The following is a 19702-nucleotide window of genomic DNA, read 5'->3' as shown; positions in this document are numbered from 1 at the left end:
AGCCCCACCCCCTCCTCTATTTCAGCCCACACCACCACCATAGTCCCACCCTCTCCACCTCACAGTTCTTGGTTTCCAGATTCTGCAACTACCAACCACTTCACCTCAGACTTCAACAACCTGAACCTGGACTCAATATCATATCAAGGGCCCGACCAAATCAGTGTGGGAGATGGTTCGACTTTACTCATTCAACATGCTGGTTCAGCCAACCTCTACTTTTCAACTGGCAAATTTTTTCTCACTCAACTCTTACATGTTCCCTCCATTACTAAAAATTTGATTTCAGTTTGTCAGTTTTGCTTAGACAACTCTGTAATCTTTGAGTTTCACTCTGATTATTTTTTTGTGAAGAATTTACACACCCGGGAGCTTCTACTTCAAGGAACCGTTAGAGATGGTTTGTATGTCATGCCAAAGGATGTAACGGCTACTCCTCCCTTCACAATTCAGCCTCTAGCTTGTGTTGGTGAAAGAACTAGCCCTCATATTTGGCACATACGACTTGGACATCCCTCACATAGGACTACTTTATACACCGTACGCCATTTTTAACTTCCTGTTAATTCCAACAAACTGTCCAGCGTGTGTTCTGCTTGTTCCCAAGCAAAAATGCATGCCTTACCTCACTTAACTTCTCCTTCTTGTTTTAAGACACCATTTGAATTACTTTTTATAGATGTTTGGGGACCTTCACCTAGTTTATCCACCAATGGGTATCAGTTTTACTTATTGATTGTAGATGACTTCACGAAATATATTTGGTTATTTCCTCTACAATCAAAATCTGATGTCTCTACATTTTTCTTGGCATTTTTACGATATGTACGTAATTTTTTCTCTACAAATGTCAAAGCTATTCAAACTGATGGTGGGGGCAAATTTCGTCCACTTAAAAAAAAATTTCAAGCAAGTGGAATTGTTCATCGTCTTACTTGTCCATACTCTCACGCACAAAATGAGAGTGTTGAACGTCGTCATCGACATATTGTCGAGACAGGTCTTGCACTCCTCGCTCAAGCTTCAATGCCATCTCACTATTGGGTTGATGCCTTTCAAACGGCAGTATTCCTAATTAACCGCATGACAACTCCTCTCTTAAAACATAAATCTCCTTTTCAAATTCTTTTCAATCAAAAACCCGATTACAAATTTTTTCGCATTTTCGGATCCGTTTGTTGGCCCAACTTACGCCCATTTAATAGACATAAAATAGATTTTAGATTCAAATTATGTGTATTTATGGGTTATAGCCCAGACCACAAGGGGTACCGCTGTCTCCATCTTCCTACAGGCCGTTTATACATCTCACGAGATGTGAACTTTAACGAGGCCCACTTTCCTTTTGCTAATTCCAGACCACCTAACGCAACACCTGCTGTCAACTCAGAAGGAAAATCACATCGACTCCACTTACAATGGCACAACCTACTACCCACGACAGACCCATTTCTCCAATCCAACCCAAACCCCAACGGTAACCCATCCTTGTCCAACCCATCATCACCCGCCCATCACTCAAGTACCCCAATGCTCAATAACTCACCTTCTGCTTCTTCACCATACGACACACAACATCCCGAAGATTCTCCCCAGCCATCACCTGCATCAACAACATCAACTCAGTCTCATGTTGCAGCTCATCCAAGCCGAAATCATCCTATGCTCACACGCTCCAAGGTAAACATTCATCGTCCTCTCCATAGAACTGATGGCACTATTCCTTGGCCACCAGCCAAGCACTCAACTTCACTCACTATTTCAAACCCTAGAAATCACCATCTATCCATACCAGAGGAACCTTCCTCTTACACTGAGGCCTCCAAACACCAGGAGTGGAGAGAGGCCATGAATACAGAGTTTCAAGCTCTGTTAAAAAATAACACTTGGGACCTCGTCCCCTTCTCTCCCTCGTTCAACATTCTCGGACCAAAATGAATTCTGAAAACAAAAAGAAAAGCAGATGGTTCTATTGAGAGACGTAAAGCACGTCTTGTTGCCAAATGGTTCCACAAACAAGAGGGAATAGATTACACAGAAATTTTTTGCCCAGTTGTAAAACCTGTCACTATACGACTTTTGATATCCATAGCCGTTTCATCACACTGGCCCTTACATCAACTTGACATACAAAATGCATTTCTGCATGGGTCAACCCCCAGGTTTTGTGCATCCAGATTTTCCTCATTATATTTGCAAGTTGAAAAAAGGCCATTTATGGTCTTAAACAGGCCCCTCGGGCCTGGCTTTCGAAACTCAACACCAAATTATTTTCACTTGGTTTTTATAAGTCCAAATCCGACTCTTCCTTGTTTATATTCATAAAATCATCTCATGTTGTGTTTGTTTTGGTGTATGTGGATGACATTATTGTCACCGGGTCTAATTCGACCCTCATTTCAGATTTCATTACAGCTCTAGACACCTCATTTCCGGTCAAAGATTTGGGCCAACTTCATTATCTTTTGGGTATTGAAGTTAGCCGAAATTCCAAAGGCCTCTATCTGAGTCAATCTAAATACATCACAGATTTGCTTCATAAAACCAACATGCATAATGCAAAAGCTGTTTCAACTCCAATGTCCACTTCGGTCAAACTGACAGCCTTCGATGGGGCAACTTTTGAAGACCCTCAATTATATTGTAGTGTCGTTGGTAGTTTGCAATACTTGTCTTTTACCCGTCCAGATCTTTCTTTTGCGATTAACAAAGTTTGTCAATATATGCGTTGTCCAAAAATTCTTCATTGGCAAGCTGTCAAGCTCATCCTTCATTATCTTAAGCAGACATCCACAATTGGTCTCCATTTTTCTGTTTCATCATCCACATCACTTTCAGCCTTCTTTGATGCTGACTGGGCTGGGTGCCTGGATGATAGAAAGTCCACGGGTGGGTTTTGTGTCTACTATGGATCTCACCTTGTGTCTTGGGCTCCAAAAAGCAACCCACCATTGCTCGTTCCACTACTGAAGCCGAACACAAAGCTGTTGCAAATACAGCCTATGAAATTTTATGGATCCAATCTCTCTTGAAGGAACTTGGTATTTACTTGTCTACTTCACCCACTCTATGGTGCGACAACTTGGGCGCCACCTATCTCTCGGTAAATCCTGTTTTACATTCGCGCACCAAACATGTTGAGTTGGATTACCACTTTGTAAGAGAACGAGTCGCTGCAAAATCTCTTCAAGTTGCCTTTGTTTCCACCAAGGATCAAATTGCTGATATTCTCACCAAGCCTCTTTCCACCTCTCGGTTTTTACTACTTCGATCAAGTCTCACCTTATTGCCGGTGCCGCTTGGATCGAGGGGGGCTGTTAAAGAAAGGAATTCATCACAAACACAAGCTGCCATATCAGAAGGAGGACATACCGATTACAATGCATGCACCGGCAGTGAATCAATCCTACCTCAAAATAATCTAGAAGATACACAATGTTGAGAGAATATTTTGTAATATACAGGTGTCACTCGTTGTATGGAATAGGTTGTTATTTGATGGTGTATATAAAGCAATGTAAAGGCTCGATCAATTAACACTCAGAATACAAATAAAGTGTTCTTTCTGTTGAGGCATTCTGCCAAGCACGTTCTGTGCATATTACTTTTTCCTTGTTTCATCATGCACCACACCCTTGGAAGTTTCCCTACACAGAACTAATTAAATTATTGGCTTTTCACCAGAATATGTGGCTCCAAATAATTATTTGCACCATGAAGTATTGAACTTTAGACCTTAAAGGGAGTGGTACCCCAAGACCAAGGCCTTCACCACTTGGGCCAACCCGGGTTTCCAAATATCTATTACTTACATCTGGAATTAGTTTCTGTTTTAAAAAAAAAAATACAGAAATAATGTTTATGATCTTGCAAGTGCTGCTTATACAAAAAGTTGTACATCGTAGTTCAGAATTGCCATTTTATTTACAAGCTGCAACAAGTTACATACTTTTTTCTATGGACTGTGGTAGGCATCCCCTGAACCAATCTGTCAAACTCGTGCTGGAGTAAACAATTTGGAGGAACAAGGTGGCCTAAGAACCAACTCATATGCCTTATGAGAGACAGATGCCATACAGCTCACACAAGACTACACCTTCTATCGTATACATTATTGCATGCAAATTTCAAAATTTTAATTTTTCATTCAATAAACAAAATCTGTCTAAGATCAGCTCGCTGTACAAAGGTACCAAGTTGTCTCATTCATCGTATTACATACCAAGGCCCAACTCATCCTCGATATCATCCCCATCTTCAAACAGCTTCAGAAACCGAGCCTGATCTTGTTCCCTCTTCTTCTTTTGCCAGTATTTATACACACCCACTACTCCAAAAATCAATACTGTTGAAACCACAGCACTGATCAATATGATTAGAGCAACATGCATTCTCTTTCCTCCACCATGTGAGCCGGATGCAGAATTTGAAGCTACAAAAACAAAGTTGAGAAAATTGAAACTACTATTTAGACTACATAAAATGTAATATGATTTTAATAACGGGCATAGTATATAGACAAGTGACAAACACATATAGAAAGATAAGTTTGAGTTGCTGTAATGAAAAAGTAGCATCTGGAAGAGCAGGGATTTAGCACGTCATTGACAGGGTCTCATCAAGCAATCTAAGCAAAACAATGGATTTGCTTCCCCAAAACAGTGCCAATGTAATGACTTGTATCCAAATAGCCATTCTAGACAAATAATGGTACCCAAAGGAATTGTATGCCCGTCCAAGAACGTTGAAGCAATTCCATTTTATCTTTGTAACATTGGCACCAAAAGTCTATTTTGATTGCTGGTTTTAAGGCACAAAAACTTTTTCCCCGATATTAGTCAGGACTGTATCCCCAAACACCCAGTGGCAATTAAAAAAAAAACTACGTCTGGACAGAGATGATAATTTCCATGGAATGTACAAAGGCTCCAAATTACTCCTGAACGAATCCAATAAAATGGCACACGAGATGAAGAGTAACAGCAAGAATTGCAGTAAGATGGACCGTAAAGAATGTAATAGGAACTCACCATTTGCAAAAGGAACACATTTCGGGCACAAAAAAGTAGCATTAAATTCCTTGTCCTTGAACCGGATATATTTCCCATCGGGATCAGAAAAATCACTTGCACAAAATTCCCACTCTTCATATACATCATCTGATTTGAAACTATCCTCCTCATAAAACCCACACCGCTTACACTTTTTACTTGAAAGTTCTGTGAGAGGCTGACAACATAAAGAATATAATTTCATTAGGAACTCTAGATAATGTCACACTGTCACACGTCAATTCGAATAGATGTTTCCAGCAAAACTTAAGGCAAGTTAACGTTCCATTGTTAACAAGAAATAATGGGTTATTCAAAGAAGAAAGTCAAGTGAAGGTCACAGAGGCAGATACACTATATGTGTTAACAAGCAATAATAGGTTATTCAGAGAATGCTACATATTTGCGTGGATCTTAAACTATCCCAGTTAGAAAAAAATTCACACCTATTCAATTCTCAAATGCACACAACCTGAATTATCAAAAAACGGTAGCTACGAAAGGCTTTAGCCACCAAAAACATAAAACTGTCTCTATTTGCCAGCACCATCCATCTAAAAAACTTTCAAAGTGTACTTGTCCCTTGTTTCCATAAGACTAGGATCAGACCAATCTTCAGAAGACAGGTTCCCGGCTTTACTTGTAGTGAGGTTGTTTACATTCCTTAGAAATTCCATTATGCGTAAAACGCTAAGAACAAAAGACATGGATTTGCGAGTAATGAAGAGCATTAAATTCCACTGCAACAGCTCCTAGTCAAGCAAAATTTACTTTCTTAACTAGTTCCATTGGTATCATAATTTCCTATATCTACAAGCCGACAACGAAAATATTTAACAGCTATATATTGCGTGGAACATCACTTCGTTCTCTAATATCTTCTAGCGTCATTTCTTAACTAAAACGACTGACACCCTTTTGAAAACCATTCCAAGACAACCCATATACGGTCATCCATAAGAATCATGTTGAATCGAAAGGAACAAGTTCGAACCTGCCAAGACTCTTCACCTTTGAAACTATACAAGACATGCGCTTTCTTTACATCCGGCAGCACCGTCTTGTTCTCCTCTTTACACCGGAAATAAACAATTGGTTTGGCGTTTGGCATCCACTCGTGGGTTTTAAATATCTCCATGGATTCAAGGGTAACGACTGCCGGTAATACCAATCCTGTGCAAAAGACGCCGTCAACCAAATCACCCACAAATATACAAAATTCTTCGGGAAAAAAAAAATTCAAAGCCCCACAATAAGCTTCAGAATTGGATTCCGTAGTAGCTCCCAGTATAAACTAAATACTCTGTTAGCTAAAACTACATCTTATTCGTAAAATTACACAACCATTAATAATAAGAATAATAACAAACCCTTTGTTCGTTTCTCAAGAATCTTTTTTACCTGGAAAACAGATGAGGAAGACCGAGAAGACGAGAAAAACAGAAAAAAGCTTAGGACTCGGTAGATTTCGAATAGACATAGCGGCGTTTCGTTTATTTCGACTTTACAGACGAATTTAATTCTTCAAAATATGCAACAAGTACGCGCGAAGCAGCTTTTCTTCCTCTTCCAAAGAGGGTGGGGTTTCCTCCAAGTAGAGCAATGGCTATGGCGGTTTCGAGACTTTTCCTGTTGCGTGGGAGAGAGGGGGAGAGAGAATATCTTCTGGTGGGAGCAGCTGACCGGTTCGCGCTGCGAGCGATTGGACTTGGGCTTGCGTCTGCCGTACGCGGGATGCGCATTACGCATCCCTGAGGGGTGGGGCCAATCTAAACGACAAAGTGTGTCTGCGCGGCTTGATCTGATCCGTCCATCTTTTGGACGAGTGGGAGAAGAGCAATCACCCACCGTGTCCCGTGCGGTTGAGTCACCAGTCAGATTCGAATCGAAAGCATCCCCTGCTAGAGGGTGTTGGGTCGATTTGGCCCGTCTATTCGATGGTGCGGCAGCTGACGTGTTTTCTTAGCCTCGGATTAAGGTTTAACTTGCTTATATAGATAAGATAAAAAATGTGTGAATATTAGTTAAATAATTTATAAATAGTAATAAAATAGTTTAATCTAAGATGCTTTATGAGATTTTGGGAATTGAGAGAAAAAAAAAGTTTAATAAAAAATTATAAAGTTAAAATATGATTTGAATATAATTTTTTAATATTATTTTTATTTTGAGATTTGACAAAAATAAATTATTATTTTTGTTTTGTTTAGAAATATGAAAAAATTATAATGATTAGGTAATGATTAGATGAGAATTTTAAAAATATAAAATTAAATGTTTGTTTATTAATGGTGTTTAAATGCTGAGATGAGATGAGATGAGATGAAGAGATTGATTGAAAATTTTATGAAATCAAACCAGACCTAAATCTTATTGGGTAATTACAGACCTCCTGAAGGAAGGCAGGGACACCAAGGGCCATAAGCTTTTAGGTTACAAACCCTCACACGTCTTTCTTTTAGTTATAAGGTGAAGAGTCAAGAGGGTTAATAGGAAAAGAGGGGACACCCTAGACTAAATTGTTGAAAAACCCTTTTAGAAATAACCTCTTGTCTCATCACCAATTTTATAAGGTTTCGGTAAAGAGTGTATTGCTATGGTGAGCTGCATGTCTCCCATAGTTACCACAAATTCCTATAATCTACTTATTTCGCTAGAAGGCCGCAATTGTTGCCTTTTGACTTTGTCCACCGTCACTAGATATTGCGAACAGTGTTATTCACAATCAGCATCCCAGTCGGGGAGTATCTCATTAGGGTTAATTATATTTTGTTTCGAACTTTTACTCAATTTATAATGTATTTTTAAAATTAATAATTACATCAAAGTGAACCCATTTGCTTTCAAAACTTATTAATCTCTCATTCCGTCTACTAGCAGCGTCAAATGTAACGAAAAGTATCTCTACGTACTGTTTACATGCATAACATTCACTACAAAGATATAATTTTTATCTAATTTATTATTATTGACCATATAAAATATAAAATAATATATGCTATCAATTAATAATAAATCATAACTTATGTGATAATTTATGTCATTATATATAAATAGTTAATACATCATACATGAATAACCATATATAAAATTATTTGATACCTAAGTTGCAAGCAAATATGAATAATCTATGTACATAATGAAATTATTTTAAATTCATTAACTATATATAAAATGTATGATATTATTAGTAATTATGCATGTCGTCTTGGTCGTTTGTGCAATGGGGAATCGACCTAATCGGACCATTACCCCTGAGCAAATGGGGTGCAAGTTTAGTAGTCATCGTTGTAGATTACTTAACCAAATGGGTAGAAGCAGAAGCCCTGACAACCATCACAGCAAATAACATTACTCGGTTCCTGTGAAAGGTGGTAGTTTGTAAGTTTGGCTACGGGTGTAATCGGTCAGGTATGATCCTGGGGGGGGGGGGTATTTTTGCCGAATCTAACCATTAGCTATCGGTTTGGTTGGGCCATTCGGTCGGTGAATATTTTTTTCCTCTTTTTTCTTTTTTTGATAGAAAGATTAATACAAAAATTAATTAAATTAGTAAAATTAAAATGAAGTGATCTTTTTAACATTTTATATATTGGTTAATGAATCTTAAATAATTTTATTGTATATATGGTTAATGGTGATCCCTTAGATAAAAATTACATAATTAACTTATACAACTATTATATAAAATAATATTATATATATAATATTTAAATATATATATATATATACATTCAGTCGATCTCGGTCCGGTTTGATCCAAAAAAACCACACCCGAGACCGACTAATAAGACTATCTTTAGTTGTCAGCCTCGATCCCCATATAGTTCGGACTATCAATAATGAGACCGACTATATATGTTGGGGATGTCAACCCCTCAGCCTTGTGGCCTCGTAACCCTTCGGGGTGCCTACATCGATATCCCCAACATCCAGGACCTCTCGCTTAGTACTCGCTAGAACATCCTCACTGGCTGACAACTCCAGTTCAAGACCTCTTGGGGAATGCCTGTCGATGCTTGGCACCTACTACTCACTCGGCTTATCTATATTGATCAAGGGGGGACCATCCCGACAAGATCCTCCAAGGCCGTCAACAAGGCGATCTCATGCTCAAGAGATATGCTAAAGTGAAAGTTGGGGATAGTGACCCTATCCTCTCTGAGGCCTGGTGATGACCCCGTAGATCGCTCAAGATGTGGGGAATAGGCATCCTAGCCCTTGCCCAGAGACGCCAACACCTAGGCATCAACCGCTATCTTAAGTTTACGGCGTGCGCATCAACATCGACGCTAGAGGAGGGAGCCATCTCTAGGACGTCCTAGAGCATGGTGGCAACAACGCGAGACTCCCTTGGAGCAAGATCAAGGAAGGCAAAAAAGATAGCCATCTCGAGTTCCTCCTCCCCTCGGCTAAGTATTTCCTTCAACCTCACGTTGCCTGGTGAGCTAGATGAAGTGACTGTTGGTTGCGACAAAGTGGGGAGTTGGATGGGCCAGGAACCGCCCGCACGACATGAGGTAGGCCATTGTTCTTGGGCTGGCTCCTCAACCCCCGACGTGGACGGGCCTCAAAATGACTGGCCTGAGCGAGGCATTTTTGAGGGTTCAAAGCTGCTGTCGTTGCCACTGGACCCTCACATCTCTTGATTCTCCTCAGCCTCGGCGTGAGGCTTTTTTCTTTTTCCTTCCAACGGAGGATTGGGGAGACTTTTCTGGTCCCGAGAAACGGATGACCCCCCCAACTTCGGATGCTTTGCACACTAAACGAGACCGGTCTAGAGACAAGAAGAATCGGTCTATGTTGGTTCTAGTCAACAAGGCATCGGTTTGGACTTCCTCTTTATGCGTCTTCACCCAGGCATAGACCGTCTCCAACAGGGATTGCTCCTACTTGGTCAAGTCCAGGCAAATCTCCTTGTCGTCTAGCTTGACTCTCCAAACGACACGAACTAGAAACTCATGGCGGGTAGCCTCTTCAGCGGGAAACTCCCAACCATGACCCAACACGAAGAAGAACTGCTTGAACCATTCATTCACATGAGAGAAGTGAGTCTCCAGGTGGGCAACCCTATATCCTAGTTAGGAACGAAAGCTGCACAAGTTGTCATCAAGCTGCTGCACCCCGTGCGTAAAGGGAAACTCCCTGGTGGTGAGATCCAGGTAATCCTGACTTGTGCTTCCCAAAACCATGCACCAAATGATGCAGTAGGACATCAAAATCCTCCATGCATTAGGGTGAAGCTGCGATGAAGCTAATTGGATAGTCCAGGACCTCACAGACTGGGCGGTAGAAGGGAAGCCATAGTCAGTTGGAGAACATCGAAGGGTACAACGCCACCTTCTTGGCTAAGCCCTCTATGTCGACAGCCCCTTGATGAGCCATTAGAACCTCCAGATTCGTGGAGTAGGGCACTCCAAAAGAAGACTTCACTGACCTCGGGTCAGTGAAGGAAACGACAGAGACCCAGTGGTACCCCTTAAAGAAGTAAGAGTCACCATAAACTTCGGGAGGATCTAGGTCCTCGAGAACCTTGAAAGGTCCTTCTAGACAAGATGAGTGTGAGTCCTGAGACTCGAATCGAGAGGTGTTCATAGGTGCCATTGTAGAGGAAGAACTAAGACTAGAGATGATCGAAGGAGGAAGGAAACAGAGACGCACAAAAGGAGAGAGTCTAGAGATTGTGACTAGAGCAAGGAAAGCGTGAAGAGAGGAAGGTAAAAAAAAGTAAGGGGCGTGGGTTTAAATAGGCAACTGCAGCAACTGGGCTACCCAGACGAGAGAGTGACATGTACCACCAAAAGCAAAACGACAGGGGACAGATACGCAATTCCTGCTGCACGAGGGAGCATGGGATCAGGCCGTCAGACGCAACCCTCGGCATGGGGAAATAGACCGGTGCGCACAATGGGCAACCCATCCGTTAGGTGTTACAAACCACAGGACATCATAGCAAAAGAGAGAGAGAGAGAAAGAGAGAGTGAGTGAGAAAAGAAAAGAACGAAAAAATTTCCACCATACAAATATGGTTGAAATTTGCGGGGTAACTGGAATGGATGTTTACATCTCCTACCGGGCTGGGCCTAACTTATCTCAGGAGGCCCAATGACCTAAGCGTAGTCGCCCCACAAGTTAGAGAAAGGGGAAAGAGACCTAGGGCCTGCGTGAGAAGGAAGTAAATGTGGAATGATGGGATGCTGATATTTTTGACACCGCCCTGCACACGTGCGTAGTGATAGGGCCACACTGCTCTTAAGGACAAATACGAAATGCAGACAAGGATCACGGTAAGTCTCTTTGTCCCTGATAGAGTGTAAGACACAAACCCCTGTCATTGACAGAATGCACAAAAGGTGGCTGCACTCACCAACCTGCCACAAGGACGTGGCCCGGGGAAGCCACGCCACATTAAAGTCAACAATGTGGTGTCTCGTAAGGAAGGCAGGCACCCCTGACACGAGATACAGGGGACCACCTCGGTAGACAGTATAAAAGCAAAGCACCAAGTTATGTTGAAACTCTTCTTATTATGTATATCTCTCAAAATTAAATATTACATGAGTCTTGCCTCTCTTTTATACACGGTTCATGGAGGAATATTTGTAAAGGAATATTCTAGAAATAACAGAATTGTACAACTATGATCATGCATCGTACGTGAGCTATAGTGGATGATTTGTTGAGGTTGCTTTGGTAGACGGTAGTGGCGCTGGTGTAGTACGTTGTGACAGTGAGTGCTTATGCATGGTAAGTCCTTGTGAGGAATCTGCAGCAGCTACGTACGAGTGTCTTGCATGATTTGCATGATCAGAATTTGTTGCTTTAACAGGCCCCCTCAAGTCGAGCTGCAGTGTACGTAAGCATAGACTTGAACACAGGAAGTGGAATCTGGATACCGATAGAGGCTTTGTAAGGACATCAACCAATTGATCCTTTCCTGAAATGAAAGCAACTGAGAGAGATTTGTTTAAAACTCTATTTCTCACGAAATGAAAGTCGATCTCCACGTGTTTCGTCCGTGCGTGAAAAACTGGGTTAGATGATAGGTACATGGCACCGATATTATCATAGTGAAGAGACGGAGCTGAGTTGAGAGTTATCCCAAGGTCTTTGCACAGATGTTGTAGCCAAATAATTTCCGCTGTAGCATTCGCGATTGCTTTGAACTCTACTTCAGTTGAGGACCTTGCTATTGTTTGTTGCTTCTTAGATGACCAGGAGACTAGATTTGAGCCTGAGTAAATGAGATACGCACTAGTAGACCGCCGATCATCGAGGCAGCCTGCCCAATCGGCATCTGTGAATGCACTGATGTTCATAGAAGGGGATTTGGAAAATATCAGACCGAGATTACTTGTGTTCTTGAGATATCGGAGTATCCGTTTTACGGCTTGCCAATGAGGGGTTCGGGGTGCATGCATATATTGACACACCTTGCTTACTGAAAATGCAAGATCAGGCCGTGTGAATGAGAGGTATTGGAGGGAACCCACGGTGCTGCGATATAGAGATGGGTCTTCAAACGGGTTACCATCATGAAGGTTTAGCTTGACAGAGGTGGCCATTGGAGTCTGCACTGGCTTGGATGAAGCCATGTTGGTGCGCTTGAGAAGATCTTCAATATATTTTGTCTGTGTGAGCAAAAGACCTTCTTGAGTTTGTGTTGCTTCAATTCCCAGAAAGAAGTGTAGTGGGCCAAGGTCGGTGATGGGAAAATCAGTGCGCAGTTCATGGAGTAGCTCAGTAATGATTTTCATAGTAGAGCCAGTGACCAGTAGATCATCAACATATACAAGTACATATAATGAGGTTGTTCCAGATATTCGAACAAACAGAGAAGCATCAGCTGTTGAGATGGAAAATCTAAGATCAATTAATTTTTGGCTTAAACGAGAATACCATGCACGTGGAGATTGTTTAAGTCCATAAAGGGCTTTCCGAAGCTTACACACATGTGTAGGATATTGAGGATGAGCAAAACCTGGGGGTTGGGTCATGAAAACTGTCTCTATGAGTGGTCCATGGAGAAATGCGTTTTGCACATCGTACTAATTGATGGGCCATCCTTTTGTAACTGCAAGAGCTATGACAAGTCTAATTGTTGTTGCTTTCACTACTGGACTAAAAGTCTGGTCATAGTCAAGCCCCGATTGCTGTAAAAAACCTTTGGCCACCAGTCGAGCTTTCCTCCGCTCGATGGTGCCATCTACAAGATATTTAGTGCGAAATACCCACTTGCATGTAATGATGTTTGGTACATCAGTAGCCGGTACAAGAGTCCAGGTCTGATTTTTTATGAGGGCATTGAACTCGTTTGACATAGCATTTCTCCATTCGGAATGCTTTTGAGCAGTGGAAAAACATGAAGGATTTTCTGGAACAGTGGAGAGATGAGTCAAATGGGCACGAGGTGGTGGGCAGGGGATTGTGCCGTCAGTGAAGTGTCGTGGGCGAGCTGAGCCAGTTTGCGAGCGTGTCAATCTTGGGCATGCAAACTGTTGAACAGAATGATGACTTTCGTGAGAAGGGGAAGAACTGGAGTGAGGAGATGAAGTGGGACTTGATGAAGGAGATGAAGTGTGACTGGAAGAAGGGATTGGGCCTAAGATAGAGGGGGTAGTGGACGATGGATCAGAGTGGGAGGGAAGGTAGACATGAGTGGGCTCAGAGGGCGAGTTGGGCTCTGGTGAATGGAGAAATGGAAAGGTTCCTTCATCAAACCGAATGTCTTTGGATATGAATACACGATGAGTAGGAATGTGATAACAAATTGAACCTTTGTGGGCTGGGCTGAGGCCAAGGTATACACATTGAACGGATCTGTATTCAAATTTGTGAGAGTTGAAAGGCCTAGTTAATGGCCAGCAAGCTGAGCCGAATACACGAAGGCTCTTGAAGTCTGGTTCTGTTTTGTGCAATATAGAGAAGGGGGATAGGTTCTGCAGTGAAGGAGATGGAAGCATGTTGATAATTCACACGGCATGTTGAAAAGCATAGGGCCAAAATTGTAGTGGAATTGAAGCATGGGCCAACAAAGCTAACCCAGAATCAACTATATGTTTGTGTTTTCTCTCTACTATGCCATTTTGGGTATGAGCATGGGGACACGTGATTCGGTGCTTGATACCCGAGGTAGAGAGAAGCTCAGTGAAGGACCTGAACTCCCCTCCCCAATCAGTTTGTAGTTGCTTGATTTTAGAGTTAAATTGCAACTCAACATAGGCTTTGAATTTTGTAAAAGTTGACAGTGCTTGAGATTTGTTTTGTAGTGGGAATAACCATGTATAACGCGAATGATCATCAACAAAAGATATATAATATCGAAATCCTTCAGAGGAGACATGGGGTGAAGGCCCCCAGAGATCACTAAATATAATATCAAAAGGAGTTGAAGATTTATTAAGCCTAGTTAGAGCAGGTGCCCGATGGTGTTTAGCCATGGCACATGCATTACAAAACTGTATTGGAGGAAATTTTTCAAACGGAAGTCCATGTTGAAGAAGGATGGAGCGAATGGTCTTGAGTGAAGGGTGAGCAAGTCTGGAGTGCCAGAGTGGGATTGAAGCTAGTGTATTTGAATAAGCTTGTGGAGGCGATGTCGAAAAGGTGTAAAGTCCATTAGAGGTTGTCCCTTGAAGCAGGATTTTCCCCGTGTTGCACTCCTTTACATAAAAACCATCAGAGAAAAATTGAAAGTAAGCGTTGTTGTCAAGACAAAACTGGCGAACAAAGACAAGATTTTTTGTAAATGATGGAACACACAAGATTTTAGTCAAAAGGAAATGAGAGGCAGGGAAAGTGGAGGAACCAGTATGGGTAATGGGAACAAGAGAGCCATCACCAACACGAAGGTGGTCATCACTGTTATATTCAACAGCCTGCATGTTCAGATTGGCAAGCTCGCTAGTGACATGATTGGTTGCCGCTGTATCGGGATACCAAGTACTCTCAGAAGGTTGGTTGGATGTGAAGTGAGCCGAAGGAGTAACTGCCGTGGTGTAGGCTTGGTTGAATCGATAGACACATGTAAGTGCAGTGTGACCCATTCTGTTGCACACTTGACAGATAGGTCTAGAGTCAGATAAAGATTGAGAAGAGAAAAAGTTACCTGAGTATCCAGAGGGTCCTCTGCCTCTGGTGTTTGAGACTCTGCTGCCACGGTTGCGATTGCCAGAATGGCGACCACGAAAACCACGATTGCGACCAGAAGATGAACGAAATGAGCAGAGAAATGTGCAGTAGGTTCTGCTGGTGAGAACATGGCAGTAGTGTCTGCATGGTGTTGTAACCGTGCCTCATGGGCAAGGAGGTGACTGAGTAGCTCCTCAGTGGGAATAGGGTTCATGCGTGATGTAACATATGAAACCAGAGCATCAAAATCGGGACCAAGGCCAGCTAACAGATATGGAATAAAATCAGCAGAGGGCAAAGGTCTTCCAGTGGCAGCCATTGTATCGGCAAGGAGTTTGGCCCTCTGGTAATATACTTGAATGGAGTCAGTACCCTTTTTCAGTGAAGCGAGTTGGAGTTGGGTTTGGATGATACGAGCTTGTGATGCCGAAGCATAGGTGGTTTCAAGAGAGAGCCAGACCCCACGAGCAGATGAACATCCAACCACTTGAGCAATGATGGACTGAGAGAGTGAAGAGATGAGGGCAGACATAACCCATTGGTCATGCTGAACCCAGGTTTCATATCCTGGATTGGGTGAATTGTTTGGAAGTTTTGTGGGTGGTGGTGAGCAACTGCCATCAACATACTTGTATAGGCGTTGCCCGCGGAGATAAGGGACAACTTGAACTTTCCAGAGAAGGTAATTATCGGGAGTAAGTTTGATTGAAATGAGGTGAGAAATATTGGATAAAGGGAGGGTGATGGAGGAGGAAGAGGAAGAGGAAGAAGACATGGTGGACGGTAAGTCCTTGTTATTGCTCTGATACCATGTTGAAACTCTTCTTATTATGTATATCTCTCAAAATTAAATATTACATGAGTCTTGCCTCTCTTTTATACACGGTTCATGGAGGAATATTTGTAAAGGAATATTCTAGAAATAACAAAATTGTACAACTATGATCAGGCTTCGTACGTGAGTTATAGTGGATGATTTGTTGAAGTTGCTTTGGTAGACGGTAGTGGCGCTGGTGTAGTACGTTGTGACAGTGAGTGCTTATGCATGGTAAGTCCTTGTGAGGAATCTGCAACAGCTACGTACGAGTGTCTTGCATGATTTGCATGATCAGAATTTGTTGCTTTAACAAGTTAGAATTACACTCTTACGTTCTCTCGTATATTGAAATTCTCTTTAAAGAACAGAAGACTACTTAGATATCGAAAGTGTTCTATCAACCCCAGACCTCCACTTTTCTCGTATTACATATGATGGAACCCGATGATCAATGTGCGAAACATGCTATCAACACGTCTTTGGTCTGGGATGGATCATAAGGATGTCCCTACTAAGTAGCGTTTCTTGCATGGCAGATCAGGGCAGGAGAAATCATGTGGACGTGACATCCAGTACAGTGTAGATTGCTGGGGAACGTGTTTTAGGTCTAAGACAGATCGCAGGGATGTCTTAGCTCAGGAACGTGTCCCGGGTCTACAGCTAATTTGTTCTCAAATGACAAACTAACCGAAGTTATATACTTTAATTACTCTACCAAACCTCAAAATAGATACAGAAAGTGTAAAATTGATGTACTACGCACTGGTGTTTGCTGCCTTCGCCTATAGGCTATTAGAATAGACTCGTAGGCCTGTTGACTAGCTTGGTCGTTAAGCTTGTAGATATTTTGTAGCTTGTATGCTTTTTTCTTGAGGAGATTCACGCTAGGTGATTGTAGAGCGGCGAGCCTCTCGGCCAGTTCTTGGTAGTTTTATTTCTTGAAGGAGAAAGAGACATGATTTCATGATACTAGAAATGAAAATATGCTAATGTGTAAAATCTGTCTGAATGAGATTTCGGATACGACAAATACTCAAATGAAACAACCTTTGCATCGGTATTTAGTAATAAGATATATTAAATATATAAATATCTTTTTTTTTTTTTTTTTTTTTACAATGAATATATCAACTAGAGTTATTTTATTGAAAAATATTACTTTGTCCACTTTGTTTGACCGTCCTATTTGATCGCTGGTTAATTTTTTTTTTTACTTAGTGATTAAGAAAATGATTTTAATTGTATTAGTGTATTTTTTTATTTTTTAAAAATATTTAAATGTATTAAATAAATGTGAAAAGAAAAAAGAAAAAAAAATATCTGGGCGGTACGTCCAGCGATAAAGGCTGAGCGGCATAGTAGCCTCACCCTATTTTATTCTCGAGTTGATGTGCCGAGCACACCATCCATATTATTTAAATAGTAAAATTTGATTTGTAAAATTTAAATTTTAAAACTTTATCTTCTAAATTAAATTATACAACATACGTAAATGGTGCATGGTATAAAAGTCTTAGAATAACGTTACTCTGTCCATTATTATGGTCATAAATCATGCGGCACATCATCTCAAGAACGTATTAATGATGTCGAGAGCCTCAACACAATATATATGAAAAATTTACACATTGTCTGATAACCCAAACGTACGTTGAAATGAATGGACCGTAGTTAATTTGCAGATCGAGCAAATTAAGGAAGAACCCGGCCAAGATGATAGTTTTGGTCGTTAAGAAACAAAATCCTAAAATTGCGAAGACCTCGTGAGATGAGATATTTGCTAGCTACCACAAGCGAGGGGGCTAACGGTTCTTCATCAACCTCTTAACAATTAAGCAAACTCCAATTTTAGCCATTATTCTTTTCACGTACGTTCTACGTATAGAAGATCCCCATGCATGCATGCTTTAATTATACTAGAAAAGACCCAAAATTATCATTGATCATCGCTATTCAACGAAAAAATAGGGTTAATATCTAATTACAAGTTAAATGAAACAAAACTAACATTTCGGCCTTCATTCTTGTCTCTCTCATGCATGCCGCTGCTCTCGGATCACGAGAGCAGTCAATTCAAATCAAAAGTACGTACGCCAGCCACCGGAAATAATTCAAAACCACACCAATGCCGCAAGCTCCATTAATCCTCTGCTCCATAGTTTTCTCCACCTATCTTCTCCTCCTAGCTGCCGTCTCGGCGCAACCCAACACCCATCAGTTTAAACTTGGCCATCGCCCGGTATTACATAGGAGACTTGGTAGTGGTTTTGATAATGCCGTAATTAACGCGACGGAAAACCAACTTTTCTATGCACAAAAAGCAACAAGCAAGAATGGCCACCTAGGGCATAGGAAGGAGCAGCACCACCATTCGATTTCGCAGGAGTTCCTCTTTGCCCACAATAAAGTCAGGCAGCATTTTAATGAGCCGCTGCTTAAATGGGACAAGAAACTTGCTCGCTATGCCCGCCGATGGGCCACAAAGCGCTCCAATGACTGTAAGATGATCCACTCATACGGTCCGTACGGTGAGAACTTGTTTTGGGGCAAGCGAGACCACTGGACACCGACGGAGGCGGTGCAATCGTGGGTTAGGGAGCACAAGTTTTATAATTCAGGGAACAACGAATGCCTTCCTGGTGAAATGTGCGGGCACTACACACAGGTTGTGTGGAGGGACACAGCAAGGCTAGGATGCACGCGCAAGAAGTGCCAAAATGGAGGTTTGTTTGTTATTTGTGTATATGATCCGCCTGGAAATTACGTTAACGAGAGCCCCTTTGGAACGATTAACCCAACTACACAGCCATTAACACCATAATCTTCATCGCCTCCATAGCCACAACCACCGTCGAGTCCAACCTGCAGGGTGCGCAAGCAAGATCAAGTGCTTTAGTGGATTCGGTATCGATCGAGACGTAAAAGCAGATAATACGCGTTGGTCAGGCGGCTTATAATTATATATATATATATGCTTTGCAGCTTTTGTTTTTCCTCGTCTTATCTTCTTGCTTAATTAAGAAATTTCATTTTATGATCATAAAACCAATACAGCAGATCAACAACCATTGGTTTTATGGATTCCATCATATAAAGCTAACGTTAATATTTACTAAAAAGCATTGCTAATGTGTCTTGTTTCAGAACGTGTAACGTTCAAATTTTGGTGGAGTTTATATCAATCTCTAATAGGTTTGTCGTGCAGTACTTTTTCTATGATAATTATTTTTTATTTTCTTGGAGTTATTGAGGCAATGATCTTGTCCTTAGTCCATCCGGTAGGTCTAATGCCACGAATTGAATTGTATATCTATGCACAATACCCACAAAATTGATTTTTTGTGACGATTTTGATTCTGTGACGAAAAAAACTGTCACTAAAGGAAGCAAATGTAACATTCAAACATGAACTAATGAAATATTTATTAGTACTTACAACATCGATATCATATCTGAGTTCACAAAAAATATTTATTCCAAATCAAAATCTAAAAGCATGAGTACCTGGCCTATTAAAAATAAAATCCGGGTATGGGTGCCACCATTGAGCCGTATCTTCAATCCATTTGGCATGTTGAGCTAAAAGATGTACGTACTGCTTCATTACATTGCTTGCCCACGTAAGTAACTTCAGAAATCTGAAAACATTGAAGATCAAGACGTTGAATCTCCATGATCAAAGGCCCCTGAGATGTAAAATTGG

General features: G+C 41.3%; 2 protein-coding genes across 2 annotated transcripts; one reads left to right on the top strand and one right to left on the bottom strand.

The window, feature by feature from the left end:
* Window positions 1-4114: 4114 nt before the first annotated feature.
* LOC121266292 lies at window positions 4115-6796 on the bottom strand. Its single transcript, XM_041170073.1, has 4 exons — window positions 6453-6796; window positions 6046-6224; window positions 5031-5229; window positions 4115-4432 (listed from the first exon to the last, which is right to left on the bottom strand). Exons 1-4 carry the CDS (start codon window positions 6529-6531, stop codon window positions 4215-4217), a joined length of 675 nt encoding a protein of 224 aa, XP_041026007.1. The 5' UTR covers window positions 6532-6796; the 3' UTR covers window positions 4115-4214.
* Window positions 6797-17859: 11063 nt separating this feature from the next.
* On the top strand, window positions 17860-19338 carry LOC121266041 (pathogenesis-related protein 1C). The gene has a single exon (XM_041169737.1). The coding sequence runs from the start codon at window positions 18125-18127 to the stop codon at window positions 18818-18820; it is 696 nt and encodes a 231-aa protein (XP_041025671.1). The 5' UTR covers window positions 17860-18124; the 3' UTR covers window positions 18821-19338.
* The last annotated feature ends 364 nt before the right edge of the window (window positions 19339-19702 follow it).

The sequence above is a fragment of the Juglans microcarpa x Juglans regia genome, chromosome 5D (genome assembly GCF_004785595.1).
Source record: "Juglans microcarpa x Juglans regia isolate MS1-56 chromosome 5D, Jm3101_v1.0, whole genome shotgun sequence".
In the NCBI taxonomy this organism is placed as follows: domain Eukaryota; kingdom Viridiplantae; phylum Streptophyta; class Magnoliopsida; order Fagales; family Juglandaceae; genus Juglans; species Juglans microcarpa x Juglans regia.
This window is presented reverse-complemented; position numbering and strand designations above follow the sequence as displayed.